Here is a 21,444-nt window from a genome sequence, read left to right as displayed (position 1 = left end):
TTCATTTTTTTCATGAAGATATTTTTGTTAAAACCTTCCTTCCCTTTCAATAACTCTTTTTTGCCCTAATAACAGATAATAGGTATCCCTTCTGGAGCATCTTCACTTTCAATACTCTTTTATGATACTAACATAAGCATCTAAAATGAGAAAGGAGATTTGAGAGAAGAGACTGCTGGACTAATAGCCTTGATCCTAAGATCAGCTTTTATCATTCTGTGACCCCAGCAATTTTTCATAATCATCCTGTCCTTCATCTAATATAGTCATGTGTAGATGACTTCTCTCACTGATATTGCTATTGCCAGGTGTGGAGATAACACCTGCAGTAACAGAAATACCATGCGATTAACATTCAGCATCAGATAAAAACAGTAGTTAAAAAATACCTACCTGTATCCTCTTTGTATTTCAGTTTCCTTTTGTGTAAAATGGAGACAGTAATAGTATCTTCCTTATGGAGATGGTGTTAGTACTAAATGAGTATGATTAGATATTATTATTACTACTAAATTCTAAGAGTACGTATTTCTAGGTATGGTATTTATATATTTAATTATGATAATATGTCAGCGTCCATATATAGACACACACATCTAAACACACTACATAATGCCATACTAAATATATAGTATCAGAAATTCAGTTGGATTGAGGATTTTTAAGGCTACTGGAAATTATTACTTGTAGGGTAGTTTCACTAAAGCATAGTATTTTTTTCTGATTACATGGGTGTTGTTTAAGTACATGTAAATTTGAAGATTTTTCTTGAATTAAACATCTTTGAATCAGACCATTTCCTCTTCTGTACTCCTTCTTTTCATACAAAAAAAGAAAGAAAGAATTTCATGAAGGTCACACAAAGTGAAATTTGGTAGACAAGAACTTTGTTTTAAAAAATATTTGGAATGTTTCATTTCAATTAAAAGAAAGTTGTTTTTTTAAAATATAGAAACATCTATGAAAAAGACTATTTTAAAATATCATTATTATTTTTATATGTTACCAATGTTACATTCGAATATAGGTTATAAATTTCCTCTCAGAACCAAATACAGATATTGATATAAAAAAATAAAATCACTGCCAACAGATTCTGAAGGTTGAGTTATTTCTTTGCCCCTTCTACCTGTGTACACCAGAGGGAGAGCTTTTATCAAGCCAGATGCCCAGGCCTTGTTGAATGCAATACATACAAATGCTTCTAGACAATGTAACTGTACAATGAACTATATAGGAATAAAACACCCTGTGCAATCATATACAGCATTAAATAAAAATAGTAATTGTTACAAATAAGGAGTTTATCTAATGGTCCACCACTTATTCAAATTCTTCAATTATAGCCTATTTTTTCTTTTTGTAGTTTGAAAAAACAAACACTTTACTATGTGACCTTTTTTTTTTTTTTTTTTGTGGTACGCGGGCCTCTCACTGTCGTGGTCTCTCCTGCTGCGGAGCACAGGCTCTGGACGCGCAGGCTCAGCGGCCACGGCTCATGGGCCCAGCTGCTCTGCAGCATGTGTGACCTTCCCGGACCGGGTCACAAACCTGCGTCCCCTGCATTGGCAGGCGGACTCTCAACCACTGAGCCACCAGGGAAGCCCCTACTGTGTGACCTTTTATTTTTTCTCTGATTTTGTGTTTTATTTTGTGTATTTAATAAGGTGCTTTTAAATTTTATATATATATCTATTATTTATTCATTATTTTTCTGTAATCATTTTAGTGCCTGAAGGACCACCACAAAACTGTGTAACAGGTAACATTACAGGGAAGTCCTTTTCAGTTTCATGGGACCCACCAACTACAGTTACAGGAAAATTTAGTTACAGAGTTGAATTATATGGACCATCAGGTAAGTCTTAATCAGTTTTGTGTTTACCTTTTGGAGTAAGAATTATATAAAATATGTTACTAGGATCAAACTTTTAAAAAGTAACTGTTTTTAAAAGACCCTGTAGTTGAAGCAAACAGTAAAAAAGTAATAAGGAAGTGAGGCTCTTTGAACTTTTTGTTTAAAATCATAAATAAGTATAAGGAGGGTAAAACATTGTCCATGTTCCATATTTCATGATAAGGAGCTGAAAGAACAAAGGATAACCCCTCAAGAAGAGAAGTATTAGAGGAGATACATGTCTTCACATATTTGAACAGGAGGACCTTGACTTACTCTGATTGCAAATATATGAAGAACAATGGGCTTCGGTTATATTAAATCAGATTTCTGCTTAGAAGAAAGAAACTATTTCTAATAATTGGCTCTCTAAAAGTAATATGGGCAACTTCATAATGTAGCGAGTTCACCATCTTTCTGAGCAAGGAGGAGCTGGACATCCACTTGTCAACTATTTTAAGGGGTTCAAAAACTATATTAGTAGAAGTTGATTAAACTCTACAATTCTTTCATAATCTGCATTCTATGGTTCTATGAAATAAGTTTATTTCAGATAGTAATGAAATAACATAAACTCACATATCATCATTTATTTGGAAGAGTGGAAAAATCAACAAATGTCCAAATTATTCATTTGGGAACTTCTAGGAATCTATCATGAAACACATGAGTAAACTTTATTTCTCATCCCTGAGTACCTTATGCTCCTAAAATTCTGAAATATTTGCAGGCCTAAAGATATGGTAGTCTGTTTTTCCCCCTCCCTCCTCAGTACATAGACACACATGGATACCCAGACATAGCTTTTCTATCAGTACTATTTTACAAAATTTTGACAAAGTACTCTTATATCTGTGAGGCTGGTAAGTCAAGAGAATGTATTTAGTAACTATTGAATTTAGCAAACTGGAAGTCATTAGCGATCTTATCAAGAGCAGTTATGATGGAGTATGTGGGGTAAATGCCTGCTTGGAGTAGACTGAAGAGAGAATGGGAGAAGAGAATTGGAACAGTGGGTAATGGACAGCTCTTGAGTTCTGCTGCAAAGTGAAGCAGTGAATGGAAGTGGGTAGTGGGGGTGAGGGGTAAGCAGCATCGACAGGTTTTCTTTTCAGAGGGAACAAGCAAAGCATGTTTGTTTGCTGATGGGAATAAATTAAAAAAGGGATATGTTGATGATATAAGAAAGGCAGGAATTATTGGAAAGATATCTTTGTGTAGGCAGAAAATGGGATCTTTTGCTCAAATGTAGGGATTAGTTTGAAGAAGAATCCAGACGGTTTATCCATTGTAACAGGTTATAAGGCAGAGTCTGTGGGTGCAGATGCTGTACATAGGTAGTTGCATTGGTGGGAGTATGTGGGACATGTCTTCTGAATGATTAATTTTTCCAACTAATCAACTGGGAAGAAAAAGTGTAAATATTCACCTAGAAGAGTAGAGAGTGACTGTACTACTGAAGTTAGGTAAGGGGCTGAGTACCATTTAGGGCTCATTTGAAGTGTGGTAATGAATAAAGTGATATCAGTCCGAGTGGATTTGTGTTTTTCTCCAGTTCCCTTCAACGAGAGGGCTTATGTAAGGCAGTGATTATTACTGACAATGGATAAAGAGTAGACATCAAGTGGTGAGGAACCAAACAAAATAAAGTAGGTGGTAAGATCAATGGATTGGAGGTCCCAAAGAATTGTTGGTTCTGGCTTCTAGAGTAGTGATCAGGAGACAGGAAGTGTGGTCAGAGACAGCTGCGTGAAATTGAGATAATTTAGGATTTGCAGTTATTGGTAATAGCCATGTCTATTGTGACTGTGAGGGAGTGACTGAGATCAGGTGGAGGACTAGATTATTTAAGGAGAGCTTGAAGTAGTTTAAGGATGATCTCTAAGGATATTGAAATCACCACAAATTAAGATGGTAGCATTGAAGAAAATGCCATTGAAGCAGGAGCTAAACCATCCAGAATGAGAGTGAGTGACCCTGGGGTCCACAGATCACTACAACAATGAGAGTCAGTGGATGTCACCGATGGCATGAGAGCTGAAGCTGTGGGCTTTTCTAAGGAGGAGCTAGAATTGTCTAAGAGCAAAGAGGAGCAAGGAGAACACATACCACACCTGACCGCCTAGTCGCTTGAGGGCTGCGGGGAAAAATCAGTCACCACCATTCAGGGTGGCTGTAGGGAACAGAAGCAGTGGTCTCAGGGGAGAGCTAGGTTTCAGTTAGAGCAAGAAGGGGAAAAAACGATTCAGAGATAAAGTTGAGGATTTAAGGAATTTTGATGATGGCCCAGTTAAGAAATTTTGCTCAGAAGCTAAGCTACAGAAATTTTCTATATATATCTTTTTATAGAAGATAGTGAGAATATTTAGCATTTTAATTGAATGAATTTAAGTATCAAGCACTGTCACTGTTTTTATATTGGTAAAACCTAATGTGTTCATTTTAACTATGTCAAAAAATAACACTATGGTTCAATAGGGCTTTATATAAAATTAATTTTAAATACTGCAAGATTTGTTTTTCCATTTTAAATAAATTGACACCAGTGTGACACTAAGCTAAATGTTTAAGATATACTCACTTTTAAAATTGTAATAGTGAATGTTAGTGCATAGGTTAGCACTTTAATTGCTCTATACTTAAATGTAAGAATGATTACATGCTTGAAGAGTAAATAATCCACAATTATCTTTTGCTTTTTGCAGGTCAGATTTTGGATAATAGCACAAAAGACCTTAAGTTTGTATTCACTAATCTAACACCATTTACAAAGTATGACGTGTATGTTGCGGCTGAAACCAGTGCAGGGATTGGACCCAAGTCAAGTATTTTGGTATTCACTCCTCCAGAAGGTGAGAATTTTATTGCATCGGTTAAACATTGTATTAGAAGCTATTTGATTGATATTTACCTAATTCATGTTATTTCCTTATCAGATTACTACCTAGTGCATTCTGAACATGTGTTCCTTAGAACACTAAACCCATAGCATGCTTCATAGTAAGAGGGACCAAAGATCAACATTACATGCAGTATCAGCCTGCATAATTCACAATGAATAGTACTGGCAAAATCTCAAGAATACTTAAACAAATGAACACATTTAACATGGTTTAAACCCCATTATTTAATGTTGACTCTATCTTCCCACAAAATAACGTTCAGAGAAATCCATGTATCCCACAATGCCTATAACAAAGTATATTTATAATCAAAAGGATATTCTAAGGAAGTGAGGATTTCTGGAAGGTGCATAATATAAATTTACCAGAATATACTGAAATTATTTTTAAAAGTTTCTCCTGAAGAAATTTTTAATTTGTATATATTAAACGTCACAGTCTAAGGCGAACTGTAGTGTTTAAAAAAACGTTACCATGCCATTTCACAACCTGTTTTCTGGGCCCACACCAAACTTGCTCAATGCCTTCATTTCTATTTAGAGATTGTAATTATTTAGGAGAATACAATAATTTTTTTACAGTCACACTAACACTTGAAAAAGTTTTCAGTTTTTGTGTGATAGTTAACATACAGTAACTTGTGAATTAAGTACACAGTGCACACATGCACGTGCATACACACACACACACACACACACACACACACACACACGAGGCTGGGCATACCTTCATCAAATAAATCATTCAAGTGTTTCACCATGAGAGGGCAGCAACTGTTAGGGAATTTTGTACTTCTCCCCCATTTCAGAGAACAACCCTTGATAATGTTTTGCTATTGAAAGAACGTAAAAATTATGTTACATCGATTTCAAATGAAAATTCTAATGTGTATACGGTTTCAATACACAGGTTAAAAAAGAGACGCACACTCATTAACAAAATGTTCTCATTTTTTCATATCAAAACTCTTTTCATTGTATTTCTATCAGAAGAGTCTTAGCATTGTATGTCTTCTCCATCAGACCTGAAATTTCTCCCACCTCCACCTAAACCTGCTCTTAAGCATTTTCAAGAAATCTAGACAGATTTATGGATGGCTGTCAAACACCACAGAGCAATCTGGCCTTCGTCATACTTAGAGCCCTTGAATTTGGTCTTTTCTCAACCAACCCAACTGACCAATTTCTATTCTCATGTTATGCAATTAAATAAATTCAGTCTTCTTTCAAGCCAAGCTGATTTTGGTGCTCCTAAACTGAATCCACAATTTAAGATTTTTGTTTTATTGTCATCATCCTTGGCCTACAGCATCTGACCAAAATAGGGAAATAGATAATACATTGCCACATACAGTGCCATTTTGTTTGTTTGGGATATCGTTTAAGCATTTATTTCCCTTTCTTTATATCTGTACTTTTTATTGACAAAATAATTAGAATTTTAAGGACATTGTTCAACATATTTCACATGGGTTATTTTTCACACCAAGTTATTTTGAATATCTGACTCTACTTGCCCTGTGTAATGAGCAGTGTATCCTAAGTTTTATCCTACTGCCTCCTGAACTGCTCACCATGTAGACCACATCCAGGTGGCTTCCAGGAGAACCCACTGGCAACAGGTGGGTTTCTCTAAGGGCAGGTGTGGCACAGTTCTTACCTCTGCATGCCTGCTTCTCCATGGAGTTCTCAGGGAGTTTCAGTGGAATGCTGGGGCAAATGCAGTGAATGTAGACTCTGACGTCAAACACTAATTAATCCTGGTCCTACTAATTAAAACTTTGCCATAAAGGAATCTTTAGACTATATGAGAACAATCTAATAATTCATTAGAACTATATACTTTCAAGTAAAATTTATACCTTAGTTTTAGGTTATTCTTTTTATTCATTAATACAACAGGGTTCTTTGTATTCTAATTAAAGTTACTGAATGTATTTTTTTCTCCATATTTAAAAGTAGTCTATAGTCTATTTAAAAATTAAGTAGGACCAGCTTTTAAATTAATATATTTTAAAATAACTAGGGTTCTAACAAATCTCCAGATATTCATAGAAAAATATTGAATTGATTTCTTATAGAAAATATATGCTATCACATTTTAATGGGGCTAATTTCTCTAATACTGAGAATCATATGGTCCATGGTCTACTTTGACTATCAAAGAAAATCAACATGATGTTGTTAAAGCAGTTATCCTAGGTATTTCATAATGTTTCTACATAGCCGTTAATATTTTACTGAGCAGATTTCTACATAGGCATGAAGAAGAGATGGTTTTGGAAAAAAATGATGATTTAATAATCTCTAATGTTATAAAACATCATAGTTGCCTATTCCAAAATGAGGTAATCTGCTGAATATAACGTAGGCAACAGAATTTTCTTATTATTTGTATTGGGATTAAAGAAACTTAAGTAAATTTTGTTGCTTCAATATCCCCTAAAACTTCTCTGCCACTAGTGTCAAATATCTTTTAAGGAGGTTAACATCATTCCTTAAAAGCAAACAAAGTATTGAAATCCATATTTACTCCCCCATACATAGATATTGGAAGTGAAGACATTTGTCCTTAGTAGTTTCAATTTGCTACTTTCTGCCAATAGTAGCAACATCTTTGTAGGGAGATCACTGAGAAACTCTGAACTTTGTGTTTTTCAGGATTCTCCGTGACTTTTATTTTTCAGTAGATTTTTGCAAAATTCACTTCTAATGGAAGTTTAATTTGCTAGATAATGGCAGACTTATTTTAATGTATTATCTCTACCCCAATGCCGGTCATCTCCATTTCATTTTTTTCTAAGAATTTTTCATTTGCAAACTCCAAATCATTTGGAATATATTTTTACCAATCATATGTGTACTCTGTTTCCCATTTCTTAGTAAAATTTATAGGTGTATTGACTTGAGAATGATTCTTAGGTCATCCCCATGGACAACACTTTTATAATTGATGCTGAACCATGAATAATTGCTTTGTGTGTTTGATTTTCTTTAGTTAATTTGGTATCAATATTAAAGAAGTTTGATCTAATCCACACTTCTCTGGTTTCCCCATAAGAATTTGTGGTGTAACGTGTCAAGTGTCTTTCTAAAGACAAGATACAATGCTGTCTACTCCATTTCCTTTATCCCCTAAGCTTTTTCTTCTTTCATGAAAAAAAGAGACAGCCTTAGAATCATTCTTACTCAAGTTTGGGGTACATTTTTAGGGTAACATAGAACCACTTAAAGTTGGGTTGTAACTTTAGGCATTAGTGTCATGGGGCAATACTTACTAAGTTATATTGAAAAGTATAAATCAAAAGATAGAGAAACAGTATCTGCTACTATTTTTAGGTTTGGCTAACAGAATAAGAGACAGTACATTTTAAATATACTGCCGTACTGGGTAATGTTTGGGATCCTACTACATTATTATGTTATATCACATGGGACTGACCATTTCACTTATTTTATAGTAGGCAGGGTTTAGTTATCTGATTAATCTGATCAATGTACTTATTAAACTGGCTTTTTCAGCTAAGATTCTACATGTGTTCAAATTAGATGGAGAAGTGCCAGGTCTCTTCTTTGATTTAGGTTATGCAATACTGAGAGTTTGTCTACATAGTGACCCCAAAATAAAATGTCAAAGCAAGGTGGAATTGGAGTTTTGCTATTTAAATAGCTGTGTTGTTCTCACACTACATGGTTAATTAGAAAGGTCCTCTACTCTTGAAAAATGTATATTGGCATATATGATGATAGAAACATAAGCTTTAGGAACAGTGTATGTTAATGAAATAAAACGTGTAAGAGGTGACCTATGCAAAGGATTTTATCTGTGTCATTCCTTCCTCTATCCTCAAGCACCTAGAACAGTGACTGTATGATGAGTCCTCAGTCTGTTGAATGATGAATGAATCAATCAGTGATTGTAGGGTTCTAGCCTAGAACTCTTCCTCAGTCTTTCAAAGGTCAAACTATTTTTCCTTCAGATTTGAACACCTTTGGGGAAATCAGTCTAAAGAGTTATCCTTCTATATAGAGATATACCAAAATGTTTTTAGAAAAGGAGATGCAAATAATTGGCAAATTATAGGTGTACCCATGTTATGTTTATTTCAGTTTTGAGCACAGGTTTTACCCATACTGGACACTGGAATTTTTTTTTTTTTTTCTGGTACGCGGGCCTCTCACTGTTGTGGCCTCTCCCGTTGCGGAGAGCACAGGCTCCGGACGCGCAGGCTCAGCGGCCAGGGCTCACGGGCCCAGCCGCTCCGCGGCATGTGGGATCTTCGCGGACCGGGGCACGAACCCGTGTCCCTTGCATCGGCAGGCGGACTCTTAACCACTGCGCCACCAGGGAAGCCCATGGACACTGGAAATTTGACTGCAGTAATCAGATATGCTCTTAGTCCAGAATTCATCCATCTAGCCATTAACTAGTCAACAAACATTTAGAAATATTTACATTGTTATAATCTCCAGGGAGATTTTTTTACTGATTACTTCATAGAGACAAAGAAAAAAAAACACAACTCTTAATCTACTGGATAAAATACTACGTGGTTACGGGAGCTTACTACATGGTTAACTTAAGCATAATTAGGTTCATTAATTATAATAATATTTATGGGAGTTGTGACATTAATTTTCAATTCCTTTTTGTTATCTTAAAGGAGAACAGAGTCATTCTTCATTTGTATTATACCCCCAATATGTCTTTCTTCTAACTGGAATTTGGTAAACCTGTACTACTGTGAAATAGCTTAGGGAAATAGGGAAATGAGGGAAATGAATTTAATGTGTGACCACGTCCTAATCATAAAGGACAATATTTTTACATCTCATTTTCTCTTTCTTGAACCAACGTATTATAAAGTCTTTTGAATTTGTTCCTAACTTTGTATAGTGATAGGAAAGTTTTAATCACACGGATTTTATAGATAGGGAAACTAAAGGTGGAGGGGTGAATTGGTTATTTATAATCACACAACTATAGACAGAAAGTGGACAAGTGCCCAGAGCAGGTTTACTCGTGGTTCATTGCTCCTGTGGCCCTGGGAGGTTTCCTAGAGGTTGCTCTTGGTGACATACATAGATACATACATACATACATTCATTCATTCATTCATTTATTTAGTGATTTTATACTTTTATACATTACAAAATTATTGTCACTTGATGACTTTCTTACTAGAATTTAAGTACTTCTTGCTTTATCTTAAACCAATTGTCAGTTTTTCTCTCTTTTTCTTTACTGTTGCAAAGAGTGAGGGCATCTGAAATTTGAGATTCACATAATTAATTTGTAAAATCAGCAGGAAAATATCAATCAACTCTTCAAACAATTTAATGAATTAAAATTTGCCTAATTGATTTTTACCAACTACATGTAATTTCATTCACGGTATTCTGGATATTATTTTTTGGTATGTTGTAATTTTTGTAAAGTCTTCAGGATTTCTACTGGGCATTCATCAGTCATAAACAACTTTCCCTGGGAAGTTGTTTTTATTAATTTGTTTTGAACAAATGTTGTGACATTTTGATTTGGGAAAATTATTCCATGTTATTCTGTTTCTTGTGTACACTTTTTGAGAAAAACGTGTAGAAATTTAAATATCTGTATATTTTAAACGATCAGATACAAATGTAATTATTAATAAATTAGTAAATTGTTTTAGTCTGTTTTCTAATAGAATTGCCTATATATCTTCAATCGTGAGCTAAGAATCAAGGGAATTTTTAAAAATTTGAGAATGTATTTTTAAATTTCCCTTTTCTTATTCTCTTTTTTTAGTTCCGGGTACAGTATTTGATTTGCAAGTTGCAGAAGTAGAAGCCACAGAAATAAGCATTACTTGGAAGAAACCACGACAACCAAATGGAATCATTAACCAATATCGAGTGAAAGTATTAGTTTCTGAGACAGGAGTAATATTGGAGAATACTTTGCTCACAGGAAAAGATGAGGTATTGCACTTTAATTTCTTATCTTGGGGAGCCCTTTCTACTTGGTTTTGGCCCTGATAACTTGGAAGATTTGCCAACATGCAAACATAAAATATTTGACGAGCTTCAAAGTACAAAATGAAGTAAATTTAGGCTATGTCGATAATCTAGCTTATCATATTTCATTTTAGGACATATATTATTAGTTAAGTGCTATTATGTTTTTTCAGCAATGAAAAATGTTAATTGAGGAATTAAGCAGGACTAAAGGTACTTCCATAAGTGAATATTATTATGGTGATTAAGTTAATGAATTGTTTGGAAACTCCTGTTATGATTTAAGTACTCCTTCTAAGGCTGTGCTTGTAATTTGGAATAGTTGCCAAAGAAAGGCACAGTAATTTTAGTAGCCGTTGTTGACAAATGATTTGACCTACTTAGGAAGCCAGATTTCTCAAAGCTGCCTCATTTAAAAACAAACGAACAATATACATTTGATTAAAGAAATCAAATAAATAAAAGAGATGAAATCGTTTCATAGATATAAAGTAAGAGGACAATGTTTGCTTCTGTTCACACTGGGAGTCTTTTTCCCCCTTTGTTTCTGTTAGGAAGCAGTTGATTTTCCTTCACTGTCTTCATTCACTTCATCCAGCCAGCTGTTCACCTGTGGGTTCCCTCTAAAACTGCAGACTAGTTGTATCCAGATATTGGTGGCTCCTGGGGCTCACAAAAATTAAATATACTTGGGACCAGTGAGTGTAGCAATCTCTGTACCTTAGAGGTACTACCTGATCGTTATTCAGTAATTAGGTTCCACTCCTTTGGTCCAGAATCACTGTTTTTTCCTATCTCCACATATATTATCTATTCTATTTCTAGTCCCAGCTCTCCTCCATTTCTGACACCTACCTGAAAGTTGACCTCACTATGTGCTTAATGCATTCTGGCCACCCAGGACTTATTACTCCAAGTCGTTTGACATCTCTGGCCCAGGGTTAAATTTTAATCCAATGTTGACTCCATTCCTCTGTGCAAAAATGTTGAGTTATGATTTCTCTGATACTTTAGTTGACAGTTCAGGCAAAGGGCAAAAGCTTAATCCTCTGCTCCTGCTGAGAAGGCCTTAAATTAGATACTTCACTATTTTAGGACTGGGTGACAGGTCTCTCACTTGTAATGACATCTACTGAATGGCAAGCCACACCTCTTTTTCTCTTGAAAGTAAGAGATTCTGGAACGACTTCTTTGTTATTCTGCCTATATCTATATGATCTGCGGTCTGTGTGACATAGTAGAGAGAACATGAGCTTTGGTACTGTACAGATCTGGGCTTATATCCTAATTTGGTCACTTACTGGGCTGTACAGCAGAAAGGTTAAGTGCATGGACCTAGGAGGAAATATGCTTAGGTTTAAACCTTGGTTTTGCCCGTAGTGATGGTTTAACCTTGAGAAAGTAGGCTTGACCTCTCTGAACTTCAGTTTCCTCTTCTCTAAGATAGGGACTCTAAGAGTCCCTATAACACAGGATTGTTAATGAAGGTTTAGTGGATTAATGTGTGTAAAGAGCTTAGAACTATACCTGGCATATGGTAAGTTTGGTGCTAAGTAATTGTGACCTGTTCTGATTATTAATCATGGCACTGGACCTTTCACCCTCATTGGGACTCAATATTAGTTTCCTTAGGTCTCAGTAAAAGGAGACATTATACTTCTCTTTATTTCTGTGATTGTATCTTTCTTCATTAGATCAGGCGCTTTATTGATATTTCTGCTTCCCCATGTGATTGGTGTTTGGGTTCACCTTTCAAGAGGTTGATGTGGGGAGGCATATGGCAGAGGCTCTAAATCCAAATGAACCAGGGTCCTAGACCGGGCTGTGCCCTTTTCTAGATCTATGACCTTGGTCAAGTCAACTTTTGAAGACTTGCTGCCCTTACTTTTAAAGCAGAGCTTATATACCCACCTTATATGATGAGGAATAAAGGAGATAACAGATAAAACCTCTGGCTTAGTGTATTCATTTATTATCCTCTTCCTTGACCTTGATGTAGGATAAGGACTCTTCTATTCAGTCTTCAGCTTCTCAGAGTATAGCCTCCACACCCTGTCTCAAGAATTGTTTAAATCCTTGAAATCTTGTTAGAAGTCACCAGTGGCCTCCTAAGTGTCAGATAAGGTGGTAATACAGTTTTAGCCGTCCTCATCTTCCCTGTCTCCTCCAAAATCCATTTGTTTGCCTCCTACTCTCCAGCTTTTGATACAACCATTTTCTCCCTAATACTTGCTCCACTTTCATACACTGTGACTATGCGAAAATTTTGGCCTTGTGCAATGAAAAATGAATAAAATAAAAAAGCTAGCTCTTTTACAATTTTCTAACTTCTTCATTATAAGGATATTGCAGAGAGTTCTGTTTTCAGCCATGTCATTACACTTTTTTTTTGATAACCGCACAGTTTCAATCACTGCTTCCTATTTTCATGACTCTTTTGCCTTGTTTTCCATGATGATTTTTCTCTCTGACACTCTGCATCCCTAATTCAAATCATTTGTGGTGAAGTTCTGCCAGGGCTCATCACATTTGAACTCATAAAACAGAACAAAACAAAACAAGCATCCTTTGGGGGATAACAGGACTTGGTTTTTGATTGAAAGGAGGAGATGAAGTTGGAATGAAGAAGAGGTACTAGACAGAGGTTCTGGGACAGTGATGGGGGCATATAAAGTTTCCCACAGGACACAAGAAGAAAGTCTGTAAAGGCAATTAATAGTTTTAGTGGTCAAGAACAAGGCCTGGAGAGAGGCTGACTTGAAACCCAGGTACTAAATAACAGGCTTAGAATTCCTAACCCCTTGGACTGGGCACACCACAGATCTCTGATCTGAAGGTCATTGTCTAAGCATTTGGAAGGCTTTCATGGCAGTTTTACATGCCTGATGTCTCTCTTTTTGGCACCATTATCCTCTCTTCATGAGGGCGTGAAACCTTGGAATTACCTCTGACTTTGGTTATACTTAGCATTTAATAGCCACTCAGTGTTAAGGCCAGTTATTTCTGCCTCCACAGTGTGACCTTCATACCTCTATATTCCATTCCTGTGTCCCCACCCCAGCTCAGGATTGAATAGTCTCTTGCCTGGACTATTTTTGTTAGCTTACTACGTTAGTTTTCCATTGTTGTATAACAATTTGCCACAAGCTTAAAACAACTCACATTTATCATCTCACAGTTTCTGTGGGTCAGGAATCCAGACAGCTTAGATGGGTTCCCTACTTAGGGTCTCATACAGCTGCAGTTAAGTGGCTTACTGTCCTGTGTTCTCATCTGGAGCCTTGACTAGGGAAGAATCTACTTCTAGGCTCATGTAGAATTTTGGCATATTTCGTTTCCTTTTGATTGTAGAACTGAGGGCCTTGGATTCTTTCTGGCCCTTTGACTAGAGACTACCCTTAGCTCTAGCTCATAGGGATCCCCCACATTTTCTTGCTACAAAACTTTCCCAGCGTGGCCATTTACCTCATCAAGCCAGCGGGGAGAGTCTGTATAATATAACTGTGAGAGTGACATCACATCACCATTGGTTAGATGCAAACCACAGTTCCCACCCAAGAGGAAGGGATTATACAAAAGCATGAACAACAGGAGGTAGGGATAGTGGAGGGATCACGAGAGAGGCCATCCACTGTAGTCTCTCCACTGTTTTGTGTTTCACGCGTCTATGAGAATAACCCTTCCAGATATAAGTATATTACTTAAACTAAAAAAGTAACTAAATAAAAAATGAGAATGGCCTGGGAATGGGAATATGCATCTAGTTAAGTAATCTAGCTTTCCTGTCGTAGCAGAAAGTCAGTTGATGCTGTCTAAAGTAAGTGAGCCTTAACAGAACAGTATAAGCATGCTATCTAGTAATTTTAGAAATAACGCCATAAGAACTGAAAACAGAAATGATTAAAGGTGTTGCTTCCAACAAATATACAAATATTGAATCATTATGTTGTACACTTGAAAGTCATATGATATATGTCAGTATATCTCAATTAAAATAAGCAAACGATTTCAAAATCTCAAAAAAATGTTGCTTCTGGAGTATAAGACTTGCAACTGGAAAAGTAGGGACAAGGAAGTATTTCCATTGTAAATCCTTCATCACCTCTTGCATTTTTAGCCATGTGCATATATCATGATGATGACACTTTTTAAAATATAATCACCCTATGCTAGGCTTGACCTGATCTCATCATCCTTATTGAAATTTTTTCCAGTGACCTCTCATGAGTTGTTTGTTTCTTAATAAACAGAGGTTATTTAAGCATTCTGAAATACATATAAGATTTTACTCTCGATATTTAAAAACATATTTGAAGAAATACATTAGAAAATTTAATCTCAGCGTTTGAGGACTGTTATTTCAACTTCCAAGCTTATATATGAATGTCATCTATAACATGCCTAATAAATGATTGGGAATCCAGCCTCTGCTAAAATATTTGATCAACTCTGACAATAGGGAATCAACTACTACAAAAGCAGCTCCTGTTCTTTAAGCCTTAAACCATGCTTCCTTATGGTCTCACAGACATGCGTTTATTAGGTAACTATAAAGTTCTAGGCACTGTAATAGGTTCAGAATATACATAGATAAATAAGAAACTACCCTGTTCTTTAACTGTTTTGGACTGAAGTATTCGTCCTCTAATGTTTACTAGTTTGTCCCATCTCTCCTCTATAGACCCACACAGTAGCTTATAATGACTTTGAGTTTGGGATTTGCAACCAGGAAAATGTGTTCCAACCCCACCTCTGCTATGACTAGCTTTGTGAACTTGAACGGATGACTGTAAAATGGAGATAATAATATCTTTCCCTTTCGGTTATAATGAAGTGATATCACATGGGAAAAAGTATTTAGCACCGTACTTGATACACAGTAGCTTTAAATGTTAGTCTCTGCAGTAGTAATAACAGTGCACAGTGATTTAACTTTTTATCATTTGAAGATAATGGTCATGGCTTCCCTAAGGCTTAACATCCTCAGGTTCTCATCAGTCATGGTTTCCAGGTCCTTCATATTATTGATAACTCTTCTGTGAATATTTTCCAATTTGTCAATGAGCCTCTTTCTCAGCTGAACACAATATTCTATATGTAGTTTGACTAGAGCCAAATTGAGCAGAATTATTTTCTCCTTTTGTGTAAACTTTCTTACTTCTGTCAATGCAAAGAATAAAACTAATTTCTTTGGGAGACTCATTCTGCTGAGACAGAAGTTAGAAAACCCCTAAACTCATCTCTCCATGGATTGCTCTCTAGCTGAGTTTCACACTAAAATCTCATCCTGTACTTGTTATTCTAATCGAACCCTGGGACATTTTATCCCCAAAGACACTGCTTTGCTATGTAGTGTTACAGATTTCTGAGATTTGTATAGATACATCCTTTCATCCAACCTATTTCTCAGGTATATCAGTGCTTGTCAGTGATGAGCATGAGAAGAAAGCCAGCTAAATGCTTGGACAGTTGCTTCAGATTGAGGCTGAGGACAGGACTTGAAGGTAGTTAAGGAATGCTTGAGACAAGTTTACTTCATTGATTATTAGGAACATAAATAGAATCAAGTCTTAAGGATTTATCACCCAAATAATGTGCAGAATGACATAGTATCCATTAGAGGTTTCCAAACATATGCTAATTGTAAACTTCTTTTTACCACTGGTTGATAATAGCACAAGTCATGTTATAGTTTATAATAAAATAGAGAAGCATTTCTTAAGAATAAGTCAACATTTTCATTAATTCAATTGAGCAGACTTCTAGTGAGTGGAAGTTGATAGATGTACTAGAGTTTTTTTCTTTTCTTTTTTAAAATCACATTAGTTATAATGAAGACTGTTACATGTAGAATCAGGTTGGTTTATTCAGGTGAATTAGGAACTTAACTCTGAAGACTTCTAATTCTTTCACGTAAATTCTGAAGATTCCTAAGTAGCATCTGAGAAGCTTTTCATGTTGATGAATTGTGACATTGCCTAACCCAGTTGTCCTCAACCAGGGGCATGTTTGCTCTCCAGGAGACATTTGGCAATCTCTGAAGACAGCTTTCACTGTCACTACTGGGAAGATGCTTCTAGTGGGTAGGGACCAGGGATGCTGCTATACTTCCTACAATGCCCTGGACAGCTCCCTATAACAAAAAATTATTTAACACAGAATGTTATTACTGCTGAGGTTGAGAATGCTGGACTAACTCAATGAGTCCAAGCTTTCGGGAGTTGTGATGGGCCTTTATTCCCTTCTATATCCCTCATTTCCACTCCTACTTCTCAGCCCCTTCTCATTACCCTCTTAAGTTCTGGTTCTTTCCCATCATTTTTGCTCTTAAAATTCTTTCTTTTTCATCCTTTGAAAAACCTAATACTTAATGCCTTTTTAGAGAGGCAAAGTGTGGGAAATATTCACAACACGGCACACTTGGTGATAATTAGTAACATTCTGGGTTTTTACAAAACCAATGTTCAAATCATTTGTAGTTAGGGAGGGTCTTTCCAATGAATTTGGGAAAATTCAGATAGAATTAACTCAGGTCAGCTCTTAGGCTGGAACAGCAGTTTGTCAACAGAGATGCTTAACTTAGTTAATTGATAGGATACGATGGTTTAACTCTCAAAAGCTTATCTGACATTGGTATAAAATATGAGAGATTTAATGCAAAATCATAGTTCAGGGGAAATTCTTTGTATTACCCCATCGTACCCTTTATAAAGTGCTTTGTACCCTGGATTCTCAAAGGGTGGCTGATTGATAGTGGAAACAGCTGTGTGGTTCAGGCATAAACTATTGACTGGACTACCAGAGCATCTCTGAATTATGTGTTTGTGATTCATGCCTTCTCTGATTTCCCAGTGGAGACAGAGCTGAAGTGTGCCTTGAAAGATGGAAGAACTTTAGTTTGTTCCATATAGGGTTCCTTATCCAGAGTGCTTTATCACAATATTCTTAGAGTAAATCTTATTGGTATCTCCCTATTTTTTATCACAATACTTTTCTGGCTAAAGATGTAACAAGATTTAGATAATTTTATTTTATAAATATCATTTGGAGAACTAGAGATATCCTTGCATCTTTTCTCCATTTTTTTATTTTTCAGAAAAGTTAATATTTAAATGAGCTGTCTTTGTAGCTAGTTAAATAAGGAAACTGCCTTAAAATTTCTTGCCTTCCCGATATTTTTCCTGAGTATCTACTACTTTTTTAACGATACTAAGTGCTTTATGTTAATAAGGAATTAAAAGCCTGTTTTTGGCTCTCGGAGTAAACACAATCCCAAAACATGTAAGATAATTAAAACACAGGTGTACCAAAATTTTATAAATAAATAAAACCTATACTATGAATTAATTACAAATTCTGAGGGTATAAGAGCAGGGAATTGAGAAGGAATAGAATAATTTTCTTTTTTAAAAAAAGGGTTTGGAGTGAGTTTTGAAACTGAACTTGAAAAGGAATTGACAAAAAGAGAGTAGTTCTTGCAACAGTTTCTTTTTTTCCCAAAACGATTTCATTTTGGAAAATTTTGAACTGGTATAAATGGAGAAAAAAAGAGTATTATAAAATGTGTCCCCATTAACCCATCACCTGGACTCAGTAATGATCAGCATGCTGCCATTCTTGCCCCAGCTGTCTCTCGTTGTTGTTGCTGTTGATGCCGGCTATTTCGAAATAAATTCCAGACTTCATATCTTTTTGCTCTTACGTGCCTAAGTATGGATTCCTACAAGACATGGACATTTTAATTTATTCGATAATTCCATTACCACAATTGACACAATTACGGATATTGTCTTGGTACCATCTGAAACGTAGACCACATTCAGATTTTCTCATTCTCTTTCCATCCGTTATGCGGGAAAGAAAGGAGAGAGTCCTCTTGTTGTCCCAACATAAAACTCTACTGTGTATATCTGTAATCTGCTCCTGATACTTTGTTTTCATTATTTGCCCCTTCGGTCAACTCGACACTTGTGAGATACGTTATGGCATCTAGGAACAATCACAGTTACCCAAAATATTCCTTAAATCCAGAGCCTTGGAGAGGTCTGCCTTGAACTCTGAAAATTATTGCTATGTAATTTTGTTCATGTCTGTAACTTCTCTCGATGATAGATTAAACTATTATTAGTGATATGTATCTACCAGGCATGCAGGCTGCTCACACCTCGTATACAAATGAGGACATATAGATGGCAAAGCAAAACACATATTAATGAAGCAGTAAGCCTAGAACACTTATTTTTGGCGGGTGAGCAGTTAAAATATTTTAGTCCTGAAAGCTTTGCATGAGGATGTCTAATTTTACCATAAGGAAGCTAACTTAAGTCAGAAAGGAATTATCTCCTTTTCCCCACAATACAGTATTGGTCTCTTAAGATATGGAATTGATCACAGTCGGTACAGAGATGCAGGATTTTAGTAGCTTCAGAGTGAAATCTTGGAATGTGAAAGAGACAGCAGTCATGGAAATAATATTAGTTTTAAAAAAACCGTGATTCCAGAATTACTAGTTTTTGAAACTAGTCCTTGAATGAAGCCGTTATTAACATAACTGTCACGAGCAGTCTTTGTAAATATCTGTTTTCAATTGCAGTATATAAAAGGCCCCATGGCTCCAGAAACTGTGAACATAGTAGAGTCAATGGCAGGATTATTTGAGGGTTCAGCAGAGATGTCTTCTGACCTGTACTCGATTGCTTCAGTTATGTATAGCAGTCATCCACATCATAACTTTCCTGTGAGGAGTAGAGCTGAAGACCAGCCTTCAGCAGTTGGTAGGTACATTTCTTTTGTTGTTGTTCTGTGAAATGTATTTAAACCACCAGTACTAGCTAGCACAGATATGAACCTTAGCTGGGAGTTCAACCCAATTATTAATGGTCCATGGGCTGGAGTCAGATTTTTTCTTCTTTAACTGTCGGATAACCTCATACAGCAAATGGAAATGCCACACAGGCAGGAGCTGGCCCCTCCTAACCCATCTGACCTTCCTTGGAGAGAAAGTAGCACCCTAGAGTCTCTAGCCAAGCTGCATAGACAATCAGTTATTACAGTTGCCAAAGCAGGTGTGATGGGAAGGGATTAACATATCTTCAAATCATTTACAGGCCTCACACTCTCTGCAGTTTTTGACTAATAGGTTTTCAAATGTCACTGAAGGTAAATAGGTCAGAAAGTTACAACTCTAGTGCATGGGGTGATAAACAGGTGTAGGTGACCCCAATGATGTGGTGATGTCATTAGTGTATACACTTGCTCTTCAGGGTCAGTGGATCTTACTGTCTCTAAAAAGAGAATGTCATATATAGCGAATTAAAAATACTTGGTTAGAAGACACAAATCTAAATTATCTCTCTGGTTTTTCTAAAATGAGAAAAAATCTCTCTCTAAGTGAGAAAAAAATTTTTTTCTTACTGCTTTTTCTCTGATTTGTTCCATTCCAAATTAAAAGTGTTATATTATTTTATTGATGATGGAATTAGGCAGAAGTATCACATTGCATTTAATATATGTTTATTTCATTATTTGATCTGTTTTTCCTGAGCAAAGAAGACTTAATTTTTAGGAGACACTAAAAATTAGAGGCCCATGATTTCTGATGTAGATGTTTCCTCAAATACTTTGTTTGGCCTAAATGCTAATTAACATTGTAAGCGCAAGTTCTAAAAAACTAACATTTTCTGAAATCCTTGTCCAGACATATTTATGTGGCAGTTTTATAAGCATGCTTGCTTTAAATCACTAATGGATTTAGCAAATGTGTGGCGAATTTTGAGTCCAAATAAAACCTTATTTCTATGATTTTCAAATTGTAACGCAGCATTGACTTATAATATTTAAATTTGATATTATTGCCTAATGGTCTTTTCAGAAAAAACTCCTAGCCTGTCTTTTTTAGAAAGTTATATTTTCTCAAAACACTCATCTCTTGTTCCAGGATAGTGTATAACAACTAGCAAAACTATATTATGATCACAAACTATTTATATATATTGTTGGGGTATATTTGGCATATTTATTATTAATTATATATCTACCTTTCATATAAAGGATTACATGGAGAGATTAATGAATAATGTGAAATTGGGTTTAAAATTTCACTGTGTGAGCAAGAATGATCTTGATCACAAAGCCAAACATTTTTTAAAAACTGATTTCAAATAGGAGCTTCAAGGAATCAGTATATCGCTGACATTGCTGCGGAACAGCTGTCTTACGTTATCAGGAGACTTGTACCTTTCACTGAGCACAGGATTAGTGTATCTGCTTTCACCATCATGGGAGAAGGACCACCAACGGTTCTCAATGTTAGGACACGTGAGCAAGGTAAGAATGTGTTTCCTTTGAAATAATTACCTGCAAATATTGCTCTTGTACACTGTAATACTTTTCTTTTCATTCATATTAATTGTTCACTCTTCTTCTCAAGTGCCAAGCTCCATTCAAGTTATAAAGTATAAAAATATTAGTTCTTCATCTATTTTGTTATATTGGGATCCTCCAGAATATCCTAATGGAAAAATAACTCATTATACAATTTATGCAATGGAACTGGATACGAACAGAGCATTCCAGATGACTACTATAGATAACAGCTTTCTCATAACAGGTAGAACAAAGTTTTGTTTCGACATTCTTTTCCTGATGG

General features: G+C 35.7%; 1 protein-coding gene across 1 annotated transcript in view; it reads left to right on the top strand.

The window, feature by feature from the left end:
* LOC116761103 (phosphatidylinositol phosphatase PTPRQ-like) overlaps positions 1 to 21,444 on the top strand; it is a 206,463-nt gene that overhangs the window by 16,768 nt on the left and 168,251 nt on the right. Inside the window, 6 exon segments of the mRNA XM_032646871.1 lie at positions 1,730 to 1,858; positions 4,603 to 4,749; positions 10,588 to 10,760; positions 19,390 to 19,570; positions 20,961 to 21,122; positions 21,226 to 21,405. Of these exon segments, the coding sequence (XP_032502762.1) occupies positions 1,730 to 1,858; positions 4,603 to 4,749; positions 10,588 to 10,760; positions 19,390 to 19,570; positions 20,961 to 21,122; positions 21,226 to 21,405 (972 nt within the window).

The sequence above is a fragment of the Phocoena sinus genome, chromosome 10 (genome assembly GCF_008692025.1).
Source record: "Phocoena sinus isolate mPhoSin1 chromosome 10, mPhoSin1.pri, whole genome shotgun sequence".
NCBI lineage: Eukaryota > Metazoa > Chordata > Mammalia > Artiodactyla > Phocoenidae > Phocoena > Phocoena sinus.
This window is presented reverse-complemented; position numbering and strand designations above follow the sequence as displayed.